This window comes from Camponotus floridanus, unplaced genomic scaffold, assembly GCF_003227725.1.
Source record: "Camponotus floridanus strain SB8 unplaced genomic scaffold, Cflo_v7.5 scaffold81, whole genome shotgun sequence".
NCBI lineage: Eukaryota > Metazoa > Arthropoda > Insecta > Hymenoptera > Formicidae > Camponotus > Camponotus floridanus.
This window is the reverse complement of record NW_020229851.1, coordinates 410,587-427,504: the sequence shown is the minus strand read 5'-3', so window position 1 is coordinate 427,504 and position 16,918 is coordinate 410,587. Positions and strand designations below refer to the sequence as shown.

The following is a 16,918-nucleotide window of genomic DNA, read 5'->3' as shown; positions in this document are numbered from 1 at the left end:
AATTCAGTCAACTCTTATACATGATTAATAAATACTTCCTTATAAATTGCTTAATCTAGCTTAATACATATGTATATCATTGTCTTCTCAATCTACAAATAATTATTTTATCATGCTAAAACATTTAAAATATATAAAACAATATACATATTTTTAAAAATATTATTAAAATATAATTATCATATAAATACGATTAATAAAAATGATCATTTATAATTTATTTTTCCTGCCATTTCAATTTCTGCTTCGTAAGTAGTCATGGATACGTTTACAAGTCATTAATGGCGATTGATTAATCGGGCTCGTTGATTATTGAAGGATAATTGCGTTTGACATCTCTCCGCATTTAACGCAATCACATCTCAAACAGTTATAAATCATTACTAGTCATTACACGAAATGCCTGACGCCACTGGTCATTTCCTTGTCGCGTAATTGACAAGGTTATGATATTGATAAACAACAGTAGACTATTATTTATGAAAAATGTTGAGCGCCATATATGTCACATATATAAAAGGTTCACAAAAATAATATGAATATGAAAGTATTATAAGTAGTATTTAACATTCTCTATGAAAAATAAACACATGTCTTCTAAATATAATATTTTATTATTATAAAAGAAAAATATTTAAAATTGGCAAAATATTTTTGGTATTTTATATCATTTTAATGTCAAAATGCTTACTGTTAGATACGGTTAATAATCTAAAACTCTAGAAAAACTCGCTCATTTGAGAAATGATAAAAATTATCTTCTTTTAAAAAAGCAGACAGATGTTTTTATGATAATGAAAAAATATTTTATATTTTTCGTGTACACGCACATTTCGATAATAGTTATTCATAAACATAGTTATTAATAAATCATGATATATCATGATGTATCACGGTTTCTTATTATCTATTAGATTATTTAAATTAATTTATGTATATAAAAGATAAAATTTATCTAAATTATCATCATATCCGTCTTCTAATAACTACTAGGAATATAATTAAATTATGACAACAGTATTGACAGATTTTCTGCTCTTTCTTTTAAAAACACTATCCCTCTGTAGAAGAGTTAAAGATAACTTTAGAGATTATTGTTTTCGCAATGATACCGTCGTTTATCCATAATATAGCATATGAGCGTGTCGGTGTCACAAGCACGAAGCAAACCACAGCAAAATTAATTGTGTGATTTATACGCTGCCACCAGCAATATACAATTAATCCCTGTTGCGAGATATTGTTTGTCGCGGACGAGCGAACGCGTGAGGACGAGTAAGTGCGATCGATTTGCAATAAATGGCACTCGCCGGTTCTATGCACTCGGTCAATTCTGTGGTCGATGCTAAATTAACTCAAAATTCAGTAGGCGTCCACCGGTAGTATCATTGACGGTCATTTATAGCGGAATAAAATATGTAATTTATCCATCCGTACACATACACATACAGTTTGAGCTTTTTTTCATGCTAGCTTGCATGAAAGTACTCTGAAAAGAGAGTTATTAATCTTGATTTTTTTAATAACACACACACACACACACACACACACACACATATATATATATATATATATATATATATATATATATATATAATTTTGCTACGACGAAATATCATCACAAAAAACATCATCTTTATAGTTGCGATATCGGTATAACGATGAAATATTGCGAACTATATTATGAGAATGACTAGTGTAATTATGTAATTTATCTTCCTAGAGCTAGATATTGTAAGGAAAATAAAAAGCATTATTATTAGTACGGTTTTTAAAAGTCTTTTAAGATTTATTAAAAGCTTTAAAAAAGGTTACTGAAATTTATCTTTAAACAATAATTATAAAAAAATCTGTTTGTGTATGTGCAATTATTTATGTAAAGTAATAATAACATTTTGTTTTATTTATGTAAATTCATATAAAAATATGTATATAAGTTTTTTATAATATTCATAATTATTACAAAATCGTAAATGTATTTTATTCATAAATGTATTTTATTGACCATATTTGATGAAGTAAAACAATAAATGCGTAAGATCATAATAAATGGTAATATCAAATGGTACGAGGTAATAATAATAAATTTATGACATGAAAATAAATAAAACATTCTCTCGAATGAGAGAATTGAAGTAAATTGAGTAAAGCGTATATATATCATTTGTTGAAACGTTTTGATTTAATATAATTTAAAATATATATCATATGCAACATACATATTTACGACAATATTTTGCATAATATAACTTTAATAACATAAATTTTATAATTGCAGGATTTTGTTGATTATTGCATATTTAGCGATAGTATTTTATCGTAAACATACATATTTTATCTTTTATGGATATGATATTTCTGTCATCATAAGTATAATACATATGAATTATATTTCAGATAAATCAAAGCAATGCACATCAAGTAGTATTGAAGGATGTACAACCCAATCATACTGGCAAATATCGTTGCGAAGTCTCCGGAGATTCTCCCTCGTTTACTACCCTAATGGTTTATAGTTACATGCACGTAGCAAGTGAGTATATTGAGAAAAACGTATTTTGTACATCTAAATAAAAATATGATAAAAGACGCACATATCTAATACATATAATTAAAGGAACAAAAATTTAAAGTAATCATATTATATATTTATGAATAATAAAATGTAACAATATAGTAATATATTGCACAATAATAATTTTTTTATAATATATAATAAAATAATCAACTTAATTGATTAATAAAGCTTTTAATCAAATAATATTGCAGCATTGATAAAAAATACATGAGGTAAATTTAAGAAAATATGCAATTTTAGAATACTTATATATATATATATATATATATATATATATATATATATATACATACAGTATGTATGTATATGTATATATATATATATATATATATATATACATACATATGATTTATGTATCTAAAAAACAGTGGATAGAAACTTTAAACAAAATTTTATTAAAAAATCGTGAGTAAAAATATAATTAAAAATGGATTTTTTATTTTTTTATTTTGTTTTCACACACACACACACACACACACACACATATATATATATATGATCTGTGGCAAGTGAATGAATGCATTTCGCAATATCGAATTTTTGTATCGCACAACATAAACAAATTAAATTCGGGTATACTCTTCTTGTTTGTATATATTTTCTGCAATATTTTTGCAACGAGCTTTTTGCAATTTTGTGCGTTTGTATACAAACGTAATCTTACTTCAAAAAAATGCAATAGCAACATAACACAATAATATTTTTATTCAGTCACTTACAGCAATTTTTACTTATTGAATTAACATTTATTGGCTGCATAAATTAGCCTTATGCTTTAAGAAATTTACAATAGTAATAAATTAATTTTATTAATAATAGTAATAGTAATTTATGATGTAATATGTGTGGATCTAATAGTTTTTATTAATCTATAAATCTCTCATTAATTCTGAACATTATAAGTTTATAATGTTAATAATAAGATTGTTAAATTTCGAACTTTATTACATAATTTATCAGTCTTAAAAGAAAAATATTTAAGAAATAGTTTTTTATTTTATAAAATTATAGACAAGATATAGTTTATGTCTATTTTCAATTATATACTGGTATTCTGTCACAGAGAAAACTATAATGTTAGATAGCTTTTTAGCAGCTGCTTACAAGATGACAAAAAGCTGGCGTTATTAGCCTTGATAACAGCGCGCAATAAACCTGTCTGCAAGACAGAATTTTTCGATTGGCGATGCTTATTGAATTCTGCGCCCATCCTATCTTCTATACGTTCGAGCTGAAAAAGCGTGACAGCCGCCATTAATTGCGCCATTTAACGCCATCAAAGCGTTAAATGGATATATCGTTAATTTATAACTACTATTCTATCGGCTAAATGTTATTTCGGTGAGCGCGCACGATCGTTTCGTATAATTCATGTTCGTAACGCGAATAATTGCTGGGACCAATCTGCTGCGAAACAGAGCTTTTTGCGACGTCCTTCATGTATTATATAAGTGACACCTATTCCACGAGCTGTATAGGAATGCATTGTTAAAATTCAATTCAAAAAACATTTATCATCTCGTTCGAGGGCAGCTAACGGCGGCTAACAGAAGAGAGGAAACAAGGAACGAACCGGGGTATGCGAGGGTTCGTGATGAATCGCGGATTTGGTCGTGACCCGTTAAACTTTTTTCGGACACTTTTACCCACGACTATTCTCCTCGTGCGCTGCCGGATACGCTCTTTCTGTCTCTCCTGCGGCGCGTCTTTCGCGCGAGCGTCTTTCATTATCGTCGTTGATTATCCTACATGGTGACTAGTATTGTCACCGTAATCGCGCCCAATTAAAACGCAGTTAGGCGAGGAGAGAGAAGAAGATCGTAGAAAGGACAGAGGTGACGGCAACCGTAGAAAGAAAGAAGACTGAAGAAGAGAAGGTCTTGTTCCCACCGTTCCCCTTACCACCTCTGCTGCACCATCATCGTGCGTCGACCTAACGATGCCACAAACACGGTAGCGATCCTCCTTTGAAAAGACAAGGTGATTGTCTCTTCTTTCTGATCACGGATCGCTCGTAAAAGTTCGATACTATGTGTGGATCGAGAACTCGAATCTCGCATTCTATCTCCCTCCGTTCCCTATTGCTAAGGAACAATCAACGAGCACATCGCGTCACTTGTTCCTTTTTCGCGTTTCTCACGAGGCCAGTCGCGATTATCCCGTTCCTTACATTGAAAATGGTAATATTCCTCGTGTCCTTGAAACTACTTGCGGAGAAGCTAAGATCGCGAGAAAGGAGCGGCCCGAGGCGGAAATTGTTGGCGGAGAAGTGAGACAATTCCTTGACAGTTTACCGGATCGCCACCATGGCTGCCTACCGGCGAGGAGGGATCGATCACCTTTTATGGATGTTATAATGATCTCCGACAAGATACATTATACATACATACATACATACATATATAACATACATATATAACATACATATATAAAATATATAAAATATATTATATATACATTACAATATATATATATATATATATATATATATATATATATAGTGTAATGTATATATAATATATTCTATACATATAAAGAGAGTAATCGAAAGATTTTTTTATTTTATCAATATAAAAATGAATAACTATTATTCTAATAGAAAATAATAATAATATTTATATGACATACGGGGGTAATTTTTTTATATAATTATCATTAATAATTGAAATTGATATTAAAATTCAACAAATAAAAATTTAGCAAAAAGAATTCAGCAAAAACATTGTATACTATTTACCAATAAGCATATTATATCACAGATATATCATATCTATAACTATACAATCTCAAACTGATACACGGTATATCTCTTGCAAAGATTTCTGCTATATTGTTCGATTGTCGAGATCATGAAGCAGTGCAAGAAATGTTGCGATTCCTGTGTGGCATGCTTTTTGATAGCGCGAACAATGAACCTGATCAAACTATCAAGGCGCTTGTGCGGTACCAAGATTGTTTTTATAATTGGCAAGAAGCGAAGGAATCAGACGTAACAATAGCCGAGATCGTGTCCGTTACTCTTATAACAAAAACCATATTCGATCACCAATCGCATTCAATTGTTGCTGTAAAATACTTTGGATTTCAGGTCTGCCAGACGGCGATCCTCAGCTGCTGGTCGAGAAAACGCGATATGCAGTCGGTGACACTGTACGTGGAAACTGCACAGTACCATCGGGAAATCCTCCGGCTAATGTGACATGGACTGTCAATGGGATACCGGTAGGTTGATAAATGTGAAGAAGGGATCTTCCTGTATCGTTCTTGTTCTATTTCATGACAAATTATAATACATAAATATTAATTTAGCCTGTATCTTATTCCTGTTCATTCGCCAAGTAATTAAATTTCTCTCGTATAATTTGTTAAATTTATAAATTTATAAAAATATTCTCAACAAAAATAATCAAATTTTCAAGTGATAATCATTATAATCACTACCATTTCTAAGGGTGAATAATGAAAATAAATTATATTTAATTATATTGTATATGTGACATATGTAATATATAAACATATACAGCTAAATCTGAAATAAAAAAGAACTCTCTGATCTCACTTCGATCATTTGATATTCTTCAGGAAGCGTCGAATTCAAAAATACTCATGTTTATTAACTCCATCCAATAGACCATTCAGTTGACTATAGCAGTTGATAATAACGATTTAAAGTATGCTATTATTTTGTCTACTTGATATTTCACTTTGTGGTCTTTTGTTTCTTTCTATGCTTGTCATTGCCTCTGATGACAACGTCGTTGCCGCATCGGTTTGAAAAGTTCTTCCAACGTCTGATTCCAACTTGTTTATTTCACTGACTCCAGCATCGCATTTACAAATGCCATTCTAATGCGAAACATCCTTAATAGTTGTCATATTTTTATACATTTCTGACGTATAAATATATTTTGCATTAAGATCATTTTGTTACCTGAAATTCTGCATATGCCTGTTTAGATTCTAATTTTTTTCGTTTAATTATTTTTTATAGAATATGTAATTATGAGAAAAAAACTAAATTTCTACAAATATACAATGAAAGATTATCATAAGCGATAACATTAAAAAAATAAAACATTCTTTTAATTCAAACATTTCACCATTATTTTTTTATATATTTTTAATTATTGTAGAATGATCATGATTGCCGAACAAATTTGTATGTATTTGTTTTTATTATATATATTTTTTATAAAATTCTATGTCTTATCGATTTTCTTTTTGTTTTGCTTATCAAAGAGAATATCCACATTTATATATATATATATATATATATATATATATATATATATATATATAATCCTGATACATTAGCTTTAATAATTAGGATAGAGTATAAATTGATGTTAAGATCATAAATTTCTTCATTACAAGAAATCTATGATCTTTTCATTAGAATGTATGTGATTAGTTAATATATTGATTTGCGTAGCATATTATAAATAGAAAAAAAGATTATATCTCGGCATCAAATTTATATTCTATCCTAATTATTACAGCTAATTTAATTTTTTACTTTGTGGCGATTATGTAGAAACATATTTGAAAGCTATATGTTGATATACTAAAAAAAAATGACAGCTTTCCTATCCAAGTATATAAATAATTTTCTAATGAAAAAGAGAATTTCTTAATCACTTTCTCCGTTTGTACACATTATCGGCATTTATATTTGTAAAAGAGGATCTGCAGCATTTTTTTCAGAAAATGATGCATATAAATTGCCATAAAAACATACTTGTCTATCATTAAAATACCAACAGTTCAGAAATTGAACAATTTCTTTTCTCCCTTTTTTTTTTGCTTCGCGTGCATGTAGAAATTTAATCGCTCTCGGAAAGCAATGGGAAGATTCTGCCTTCCCATTAAAGGAAATTGCTTATACGTGATCGACTGCATTAAGCGTTAAGTGTAACGTCGCGGACGATCTTCGCGACGAGCTCAGCTTGTCAGCCTTAGAAGCCCCAGAGGCAGAACAACACGTGTTCTCGTGCGTGAATGTAGTTTGAGAGGCGAACGAGAGAGATGCGTGGAAATCGCGTTTCATGGAAACAACAGGAAACGCGACATCAATTTACGACGATGTCATATAGACAACATCGGGGGTTGAGAAAATTGGTGAAATCATATTCGTCTACGAGACATTATGCGTGCGAATATATACGAGACAATACAGAAAATAATCTTTTTGTTCTTGCGGATCATCTTGTTGTCAATATCGACACACACTGGATAAATTTCGTTTAATCCAGAATTCTCACTTCGGGTAAGCTGAGACGCTTTACGAGTATCTTAAGAATCCGATAAACATTATCGTTTATCGGCCGTATGCACCGCAAATCAAATTATTTACGGCTGCTAAGACGCATTATCGCGTAAATGAGTGGAAGCAATTAAGAATGAGCTGGTACCTCGTCGTCGCTCCATTCTGTTCTTCCGCGAGCTTCAATCATCGTTGAGATAAAGATGCCTATTTACTCTAATTTACTATGTGTGTTTTCTCGGTTAATTAATTTATTAGGAGACCGCTCGTCTTAATGACTAATCAGTAAAACTGTAAGCATTTAGAAATGAAAGCGTCATATTAGATCTCTATTAGATGATTTAATTCTGACATAATAATAAAATTGGGTCATTTATGAGAAACGGAGTATCTTTAGATATATGTATTCTTAATTTAGTTGCAATAAGCAGCTTAATTGTACAGTAACTGCCATAAATGTCTATCGCATAAAGCTGTAATTAATTTCTTGTAAATCATCATGATCTCTTAATGTATCTTTATTATGCTTAAAGAAATTTACAAGTAGTGCGTATTATCGTTGAGCTGATAATTGACGAGTGAATGGAAATTGACAATTATATAACTTGTGTATTTACAATATCTTACTGTGCTCTATTTAGCAAAAAACATTTTGTCTAGATTTTATACATAAATAAGAAAGCTAAGATTTATACATATAAAAGCTAGATTTTATAGGTATATAAGGAATGTAAAAACTATATTATATGCGTTCACATCTATTTAAATTGAAATTAAATTGAAATTTAAAAAAATAAGAAGAAAAAGAGAAATAAAATAAATCTTTAAAACTATATGTATCTATACCTAATAATATGTATAATGCTTATATATATATTTTTTTTATTGCAGGTAAATTCGAGTTTTGTCATGAATATCACGATCAAAGTTGGTGACAATCAACAACAAATGACGATTGCTGGATTGGATTTCGAAACAATGCAAGATAATTTTAGCAACAGCAGATTACACATTGTTTGTCACGCTAATGTCTTTCATCTGTATCAAAAAGAGGCTGATGTATTTCTGAAAGAAGAACGTCCCAGATTGGCTTCTGTATTAGGAACACGAGAATCTTCCTACACTGGTAGGTATATGTGTATGTGTGCGTATAACTTATCTTTCTATTATCTTATATACAAATATAATAAATTTAAAGAAATATGAAAAATGTATATATTCCAAAAATAAAATTTTAATATATATTTTTCTACATAACAAAATGTAAATATTGTGTAAAATATTTGATGTACATATTTTTTTCCTTTTACTTCTCTTTTTTGAAAAGAAAACATTAATTTTGATCATTTAATTTATTCATACATTATATCTTTTTCATTGCAGGTAATGCAGCCAAAAAATCTGTAGAATACTTTTACATCACTGCCATAACTACACTATTACTATGCAGTTTGAGATAACATCAATAAAGTCCACAATACGTTTTACGCGCATGATTGTATCGAGAAGAAAGGAGTAAATCGTTTGTAAAATTTTGAAATTATTAACTGGAATAAAATCTGAGAAGAGAAATCTTTTGTTGAAATAAATACCGAGAGTATGTTATTCGTGTAAATAGGATAAATAAGAATTTAGTGAATTCTATGTGTATGCGATCTGAATCTGCCTTTCGGGCGAATTTGTAATCCAATAAATATAACATGTCATGTTATTATATAATAGATCGACGAAGTTTTGCGCCAAACGACTTGTTTAAAAAGACATTGTACTGCCATACATTGCACTACTTGATGTGTCAACGACTTATTTAAAAATTGTACTGCCTACACATTGTACTGCCTCTTTTCTATTCTCTAACAATGATTTTGATACCTCCTCTATAACATTGTAGTCAACACAATGTGTCTTGTTTATAGCTAAACATTGTTATTGTTTATAAATAACATTTTATTTCAATGAAGTATGAATAAATAATTCACCTTCGTTATTTTAATTCTCAATATTAACCTGAATCTCCTTTAATATATCTCCCTTAATTTCAACACAAAAAGCTATTAATTATTTAGCAATTAATAGTTTTTAAATGACTAATATCTAGATCTCATAAAAACAATTATTAGTTATTAAAAATAGTTAAGAAAATATATTAGTTAAGAAAAATCTTCTTAATAAAGAATATATTCTAATTTACTCTAACAAATAAATAACTGAATAAATACATATTACATATTTCTATAAATACATAGCTACAATAAATATGTAAACATATTTTTGCATAAAAATTCATTGTATTGATTTATTAAATAGATAAGATCGAATAAATGAAATATGACAAGGTGATATCACAAAATAAATACACCTTGATTGCGCTAAATGAAACCATCTTATTACTATTATACATGAAATCAGTTATTACTATTGTGCATTCATATGTAATATCTCAAAGCCATTCAGATTCAACATAGATTTCCAAATAGATTCAAACAATAGTGAATTATTTATGATAAAATGTATATAAAATAAAATCGTCCATTTAAACTTATCACTTTCGTAATCCTAACCCACGATCTTTTTCCCAATGAGGTTGAATCTTTGCATCTATTATATCTATTGTTGCTTCTCTCAATTTGGTTCTTTCAATTCCAACCTGTTGAATCTTTTCCATTTGCTCTGTTACATAATCCACTTTTCTTTTAAAATAATCCTTCGCATCGTCAATATTCTTTTTTGCATAATAGCCAGTACCAACATCTACAATCACATTATTCGCCTCTGCCAGTTTTCCAGTCACGTACATAGAACCTGTCAAAGGTACTAATATTTCGTTGCCTGTAAATATACATAAAAGTATATATAGTAAATAATATAAGATTATTACTTTCCCAATTATTTTTGCTCAAAAAACTATAATGCTTATATCTTCAATACAAATTCACGTAAACTTATGCATGCATTAAAAATAGAACATATTTGCTGGCGACAAAAATCAAATAGATAAAAAAATGAGATTTTTTATATAGAAATTAAATTATGTCAGCAAAGAAATTTTCAGAAATTATTGCATCATTTTCAAAACATTATTTTGTTTGTACAATATATATCCACATATTTATTAATCACATTTCCTAACCTCACTAAAAAATCTTACGAGAAACTATCGTAAAGCCACATGCATTTTAAAAAGTGGAATTTATAAGACTCACCTTCAGCAGCCGATGTAATTTTTTCAAGACAAGCACCTGATTCTTGAAATCTGCTTTGCGCAATCTTTAAAGTATGCAAAGAATCTTGAAATACCTCGAGTTCCTTGTCCAATTGTTGTTTAAACATTGTAAGTTGTTGGATGTTCAAATTCGGCAGAGTCGATAGGTTAATCACCTCATAGGGAGGCTTTACTGAAATTTCTTCTGACATCTTGACGGAATTATTGTCTATTCCGAATTCTATTCATATGACGATTCTCTATTCTCTTAATTAATCCTCAAGCTCATCGATACCACCAAACACGGGCAACAATACACTTACTCTTTACCACTTAGTTTGTTAAAATACCGCTGAATGGCGTCACGATATGCACGCGACACTCGTGTCATCTCGCGAGAAAAGAGATAATCATTTAACATTTAGGCTCCACAACTCGAGTTAATCCGAGTTTAATACGTTAAACTGGGTCCTGATTGGTCCATTCACTACTTAAACATTAGTGAGTGTAAAAGTGTAGGTAAAACAAACAAACCTTATGTCTATGTTGCTTACACACTGCTTATTACCAGCGCGAGTTCTGATTGGTTCTAATTAGTTTGGATTAGTTTTCTGCTTTTCTGCCAAGGTGTGGATGCGCCTTGACACTTCAAATTTTTCCTAGGACACTTCGTAATGTTGGGTTTCCTGTCTTTTCTCCTCTAGCTAGGGAATTTCTTATAAAAGATTGGATGACATGACGTAAATAAACGAGGAGAGAAAATCAGATTCAGACTTCTTATTCGAGTTTTTTATCATATATTCAAATTTTTTGTTATATTTGATAATATAAGGCATAATGTATAGAAATACAAAAAATGTTTTCGAAATAATATAGGATCTATAACGTCAAATAATCTGTCTAATCTTGTTTATTTTCGTTGATAACGTAGTTGAAAATAAGATATGTGGCTAGACTGACAGCAGAATTTATTATTAAATTAAGAGTATTGAATCACAAATTTAATATTAATTATTGTATAATATTGTATAATTAATATTATTGTATTAATATTATTGTATAATAACATTATTAAATCAATATATACACAAACCAAGCATGTTAGGCAGATTTAGATAGTCTAGCAACATTTGTATGTATACAATCATATCATATGTCTTTCCGCGACCTTTCTTTCTTTCTTCTCTTTCATCAGTTTTTATATTCTTCGTACTTTTTCTTAAATTCTCATTTTGTATTTAGTAATACACGAATTGTGATACATAGCGGATATCATGTCGACAGAAGATGAACAAATACAAAAAGAGGAAGAAGAAACATTTTTTACATTTGGGATTATTATACAGTTAAAGATGATAGTATAAATAGATCGGTATGCGACATTTGTGGTAAAGTTAAAACAATTAAAATTAATCCGACAGACAGAAACAATATGAAAAGGGGCACCCGATTGACCACGTCGCCAATTGGCCAATTCAAAATAGGACTCTCTGATTGGTTAATCGTTGCTGGTTACCCTAGGCATAGGTCGATATAATTGGCTCAGTGGTCAATCGCAACGTGGTCAAACGGGACGCTCCCTATGAAAAGACATTTAATCACCAAACATGGAAGGATCCATAATTTAATTATCAATAAAAATTACATATATTGGAATATCCATTATAAAAGGGTACAATCCACAACTGATACCATTCTAAGTATAATTATAAAGTGCACATATTGTGATTATGACACAATAATTCGAATATACATAGATAAATCTATGGAAATTCATTTGCAAAAAGAACATAACCTTACGAAAAGAAATTGGAAAGATCTTCAAAACTGACGAGACACGAACCTAATCAAAAAGTATTATAACCTGATTCAGGAAGTTGGAATATCGATCAAAACAACAAAAAAGTGTAAGAAATATAAGTATCAGTTTGGACATAGTAATCTATGCATCATGCTAAAGCATTTTATCCAAGATCATCGATCCGATTTCATCAAACGAAATTTACCTTTGGATATACTACCAAAAGGGTAAGAAAAACGGCAAAATTCAAATTTTATTAATTTACCTATTTTGAATCATTTATATATACCTATTATAATCCTACCTATTATAATCATTTATATATACCTATTATAATTATATATACCTATTATATCATTTATATATACCTATTATATCATTATATATACCTATTATATCATTTATATATACCTATTATATCATTATATATACCTATTATATCATTTATATATACCTATTATAATCCTACCTATTATAATCATTTATATATACCTATTTATATATACCTATTTTGAATCATTTATATATATTGCATGATTATAAGAAGAGAGAATTATGGATATAAAACTATAAAATTTAGATATTTAGCACATATAGTATGTATTTACGATAAATATTTGGTATATATTTTTGAGTCAATTTAGCTTATTGTTAGGTGTTACTGCATAAAAATATTCATTACATATCTATAAAATATATTTAAAATTTATTAGTTTAGTATTTTGATAATTGAGAGAGAGAGAGAGAGGATTTGTGAAACTTTATGTAAATATAAATTGTGAATATAAGTATAAAGAATTTTTTTTTTAATAGTCGACCGAGAATTTTGGTTTTTTGATATAAAATTTTTAAGAATACCCAAGTTTTTTGATAATATTTTAATAATAAAAGTATTTTTTGACATTAAAAAATAATAGTTGGAAAATTTGATGATATATATTATGCATATAATTGAAGCTATATTTTATAGTATTAATTAATGCAATTTTTTATGTTCTAACAGATTAATTGAATCGATTTGTCCCGAAGCTGCATCTGCAATCGATAGCAGCAATCTGCCATCGATATCTGTCTTTCTAAGCATAGCAACCTCGGAGAACCTGCCAGTAAACGCAATAAAATCAGTCATAATGCAAGCAGTGACTAAGATGATTAGTGATATTGCACGGAGCAACATCATAACATCGCTTCAACAGTTACACACGCGAGTTCGATCTCTAGAGTTGATTTCTGATACTGTAGTATCATTATATTGTAATCGAGACACTCGATGTTTACTTGTTAATATCATTGAAAATATTGATAAAAACAATGAAAACAATGAAAAGAATTTTCGAGGGGGGCTTTGGTATTCGCGGTAATGGGGGACTCTATGAATTTCGATTAAATTAGGTTATTCCCGATAATGATCGGTTAATAATTCGACTCCAACTTCTTTCATTAACATCAAAGTTCAGCTCACATGTATTGTGCGTTGTTTGTGTTGTGACTAATGTCATATTATTTTTATATTTATTATATTATTTTTAAATTTATATATATTATTTAATATATAATATATGTATTAAATAATATTAATAAATAATATAAATAATATGTATATATATATATATAAATATAATATTACTTGTATATACATATATATATATATATATATATATATATATATATATACACACATATACATATACATACATACATATATATATATATATATATATATATATATATATATATATATGAGTATATATGTATATATATGTATATATGTATATATATGTATATATGTATATTGTATATATTATTTAATATTATTATTTTCATATTTTTATATTTAACGGCATTAGCGATTTTCTCTAAATAAACACTCTTTAAACATTTCTGTGAAAATCTAGTTTAGAATCGATGATGTCAATGCAATCGTTATGTAATGTCAAATTGAATATACATAGATAAATCTATGCCGAATAGTCGAACGCTGATTCGTTTTTCTTATCCTTTTGGTAGTATATCCAAAGGTAAATTTCGTTTGATGAAATCGGATCGATGATCTTGGATAAAATGCTTTAGCATGATGCATAGATTACTATGTCCAAACTGATACTTACATTTCTTACACTTTTTTGTTGTTTTGATCGATATTCCAACTTCCTGAATCAGGTTATAATACTTTTTGATTAGGTTCGTGTCTCGCCAGTTTTGAAGATCTTTCCAATTTCTTTTCGTAACGTTATGTTCTTTTTGCAAATGAATTTCCATAAATTTATCTATGTATATTCGAATTATTGTGTCATAATCACAATATGTGCACTTTATAATTATACTTAGAATGGTATCAGTTATGGATTGTACCCTTTTATAATGGATGTTCCAATATATGTAATTTTTATTGACAATTGAAATATAGATCCTTCTTTGGTGATTAAATTGTCTTTTCATATTGTTTCTGTCTGTCGGATTAATTTTAATTGTTTTAACTTTACCACAAATGTCGCATACCGATCTATTTATACTATCATCTTTAACTGTATAATAATCCCAAATGTAAAAAATGTTTCTTCTTCCTTTTCTTTGTATTTGTTCATCTTCTGTCGATATGATATCCGCTATGTATCACAATTCGTGTATTAATACAGCGATAGCATTTCGTGCACATAGCACGGAACGAAACCAGAAATTGTGCACATTATATATTACTCTCTGAGAACATTCATGGACATTGGCTTTGTAGTTCATGTCCACGTTTTCAATGTCCATAGAAGAAATATCGCTTTCAGGGATTCACCTAAAAGCGGGCTATGACATCTTCCTCTGCAGATATAATACCGTAACTTGTTTAAAATACTTGTTTAAATTACATTCAAACTACATTTAAATTTTCCAGGTAACACATGTTCCTAAAAAAATGTTTAAAAAACGATTTAAAGGCATCATATTAACTTTTACAATCCTTAAAATCCTTAGATGTTTTTTGTCATTTTTGTGCTATCACCGGGATAATCATAAGATTAAAGATTTCTGATAATATCTAATAACTATTTCCATGATAAATTTATTACTATAATTTATTATTATAAAGTAAATGAATAGAAAATGGTGCAATTATGCATAGAAGAATTATGTAAAATTATTGATATTTTATATTTCATATCGATTTTATATTATGTCGATAATTATTATATTATATATTATGTCGATATCTTATCCTTCTTGAAAATATTGTTGACTATTTTATCTACAGCTGAAGTTTGAATTAAAAGGTTAATAAGAGATCATTATTTTAAACCAGCAAATATGTTTAACGTGTATATATTGATAGATATACATATTAATAATCTTGAATTAATAAATAAAAATATTTTATGTTAAATAAAATAAAATTTTAATGAAATTTATAATATAATTTTTTAACACAAATATTTCTAATTGCATTGACTGTAAAGCGTGACTGTAATACGTATTTGAGATGCTCTTTAATAACATCCAACTGGATTAAATTACATATACGGGCACGAGTTATGTATAGTTTTATAATATCGATATTCTATTTTTTTATCTGATAAATGTTTTTTTCCTTTTTTAAAAAATTATATAGTGAATAATAAAATTTCTTTTCAAAGATGTCGTAATTAAATATACTTGCAAATGAGATTCCAGAGCTTAATTTGTTTGCAATTTTTTATGTCCTCTACGTAGATTGAACTTTAGATCTAAAAAGTAAAATAAATTCAAATGTTTTCTCAAATATATATATTAAACACTCGTTTTATATAATAAATAGGAAATAGGAATGCTTATCTACAAATAAAAAAATTGAGCAAAAGTTTACACAAAATAACCTATAAGGTAAAATACAATAGATTAGAAATGTTTATAATTGAAACGACATTGTTTTATAAAAGTCTCACAAATCAGTCTGTTATTTTAGTTGAACGTATCTAATATGAAGTATAAATATATGTAGGGGAAAGGTGGGTAGTCCCGGACACTTAAATAAAACGCATAAAATAATATATAATCAACAGATTTTAATTAAATTACTCTTTTGCAAAATAAACTTTAAACTTTTTTGAT

At 28.4% G+C, this 16,918-nt stretch overlaps 3 protein-coding genes across 3 annotated transcripts in view; 2 read left to right on the top strand and 1 right to left on the bottom strand.

Moving 5' to 3' along the window:
• LOC105256675 overlaps positions 1-9,911 on the top strand; it is a 57,648-nt gene extending 47,737 nt beyond the window's left edge. Inside the window, exons 3-6 of the mRNA XM_011266806.3 lie at positions 2,398-2,533; positions 5,667-5,800; positions 8,733-8,967; positions 9,225-9,911. Of these exons, the coding sequence (XP_011265108.1) occupies positions 2,398-2,533; positions 5,667-5,800; positions 8,733-8,967; positions 9,225-9,301 (582 nt within the window). The 3' untranslated portion in view covers positions 9,302-9,911. The remainder of the gene's footprint in view (positions 1-2,397; positions 2,534-5,666; positions 5,801-8,732; positions 8,968-9,224) is intronic.
• A 294-nt stretch (positions 9,912-10,205) lies between these two features.
• Positions 10,206-11,396, bottom strand: LOC105256676 (prefoldin subunit 5). The gene is made up of 2 exons (XM_011266807.3): positions 11,045-11,396; positions 10,206-10,670 (listed from the first exon to the last, which is right to left on the bottom strand). The coding sequence occupies exons 1-2, from the start codon at positions 11,253-11,255 to the stop codon at positions 10,384-10,386; spliced, it is 498 nt and encodes a 165-aa protein (XP_011265109.1). The 5' UTR covers positions 11,256-11,396; the 3' UTR covers positions 10,206-10,383.
• Positions 11,397-12,652: 1,256 nt separating this feature from the next.
• LOC105256677 lies at positions 12,653-14,337 on the top strand. Its single transcript, XM_011266808.3, has 2 exons — positions 12,653-13,071; positions 13,848-14,337. Exons 1-2 carry the CDS (start codon positions 12,995-12,997, stop codon positions 14,203-14,205), a joined length of 435 nt encoding a protein of 144 aa, XP_011265110.2. The 5' UTR covers positions 12,653-12,994; the 3' UTR covers positions 14,206-14,337.
• The last annotated feature ends 2,581 nt before the right edge of the window (positions 14,338-16,918 follow it).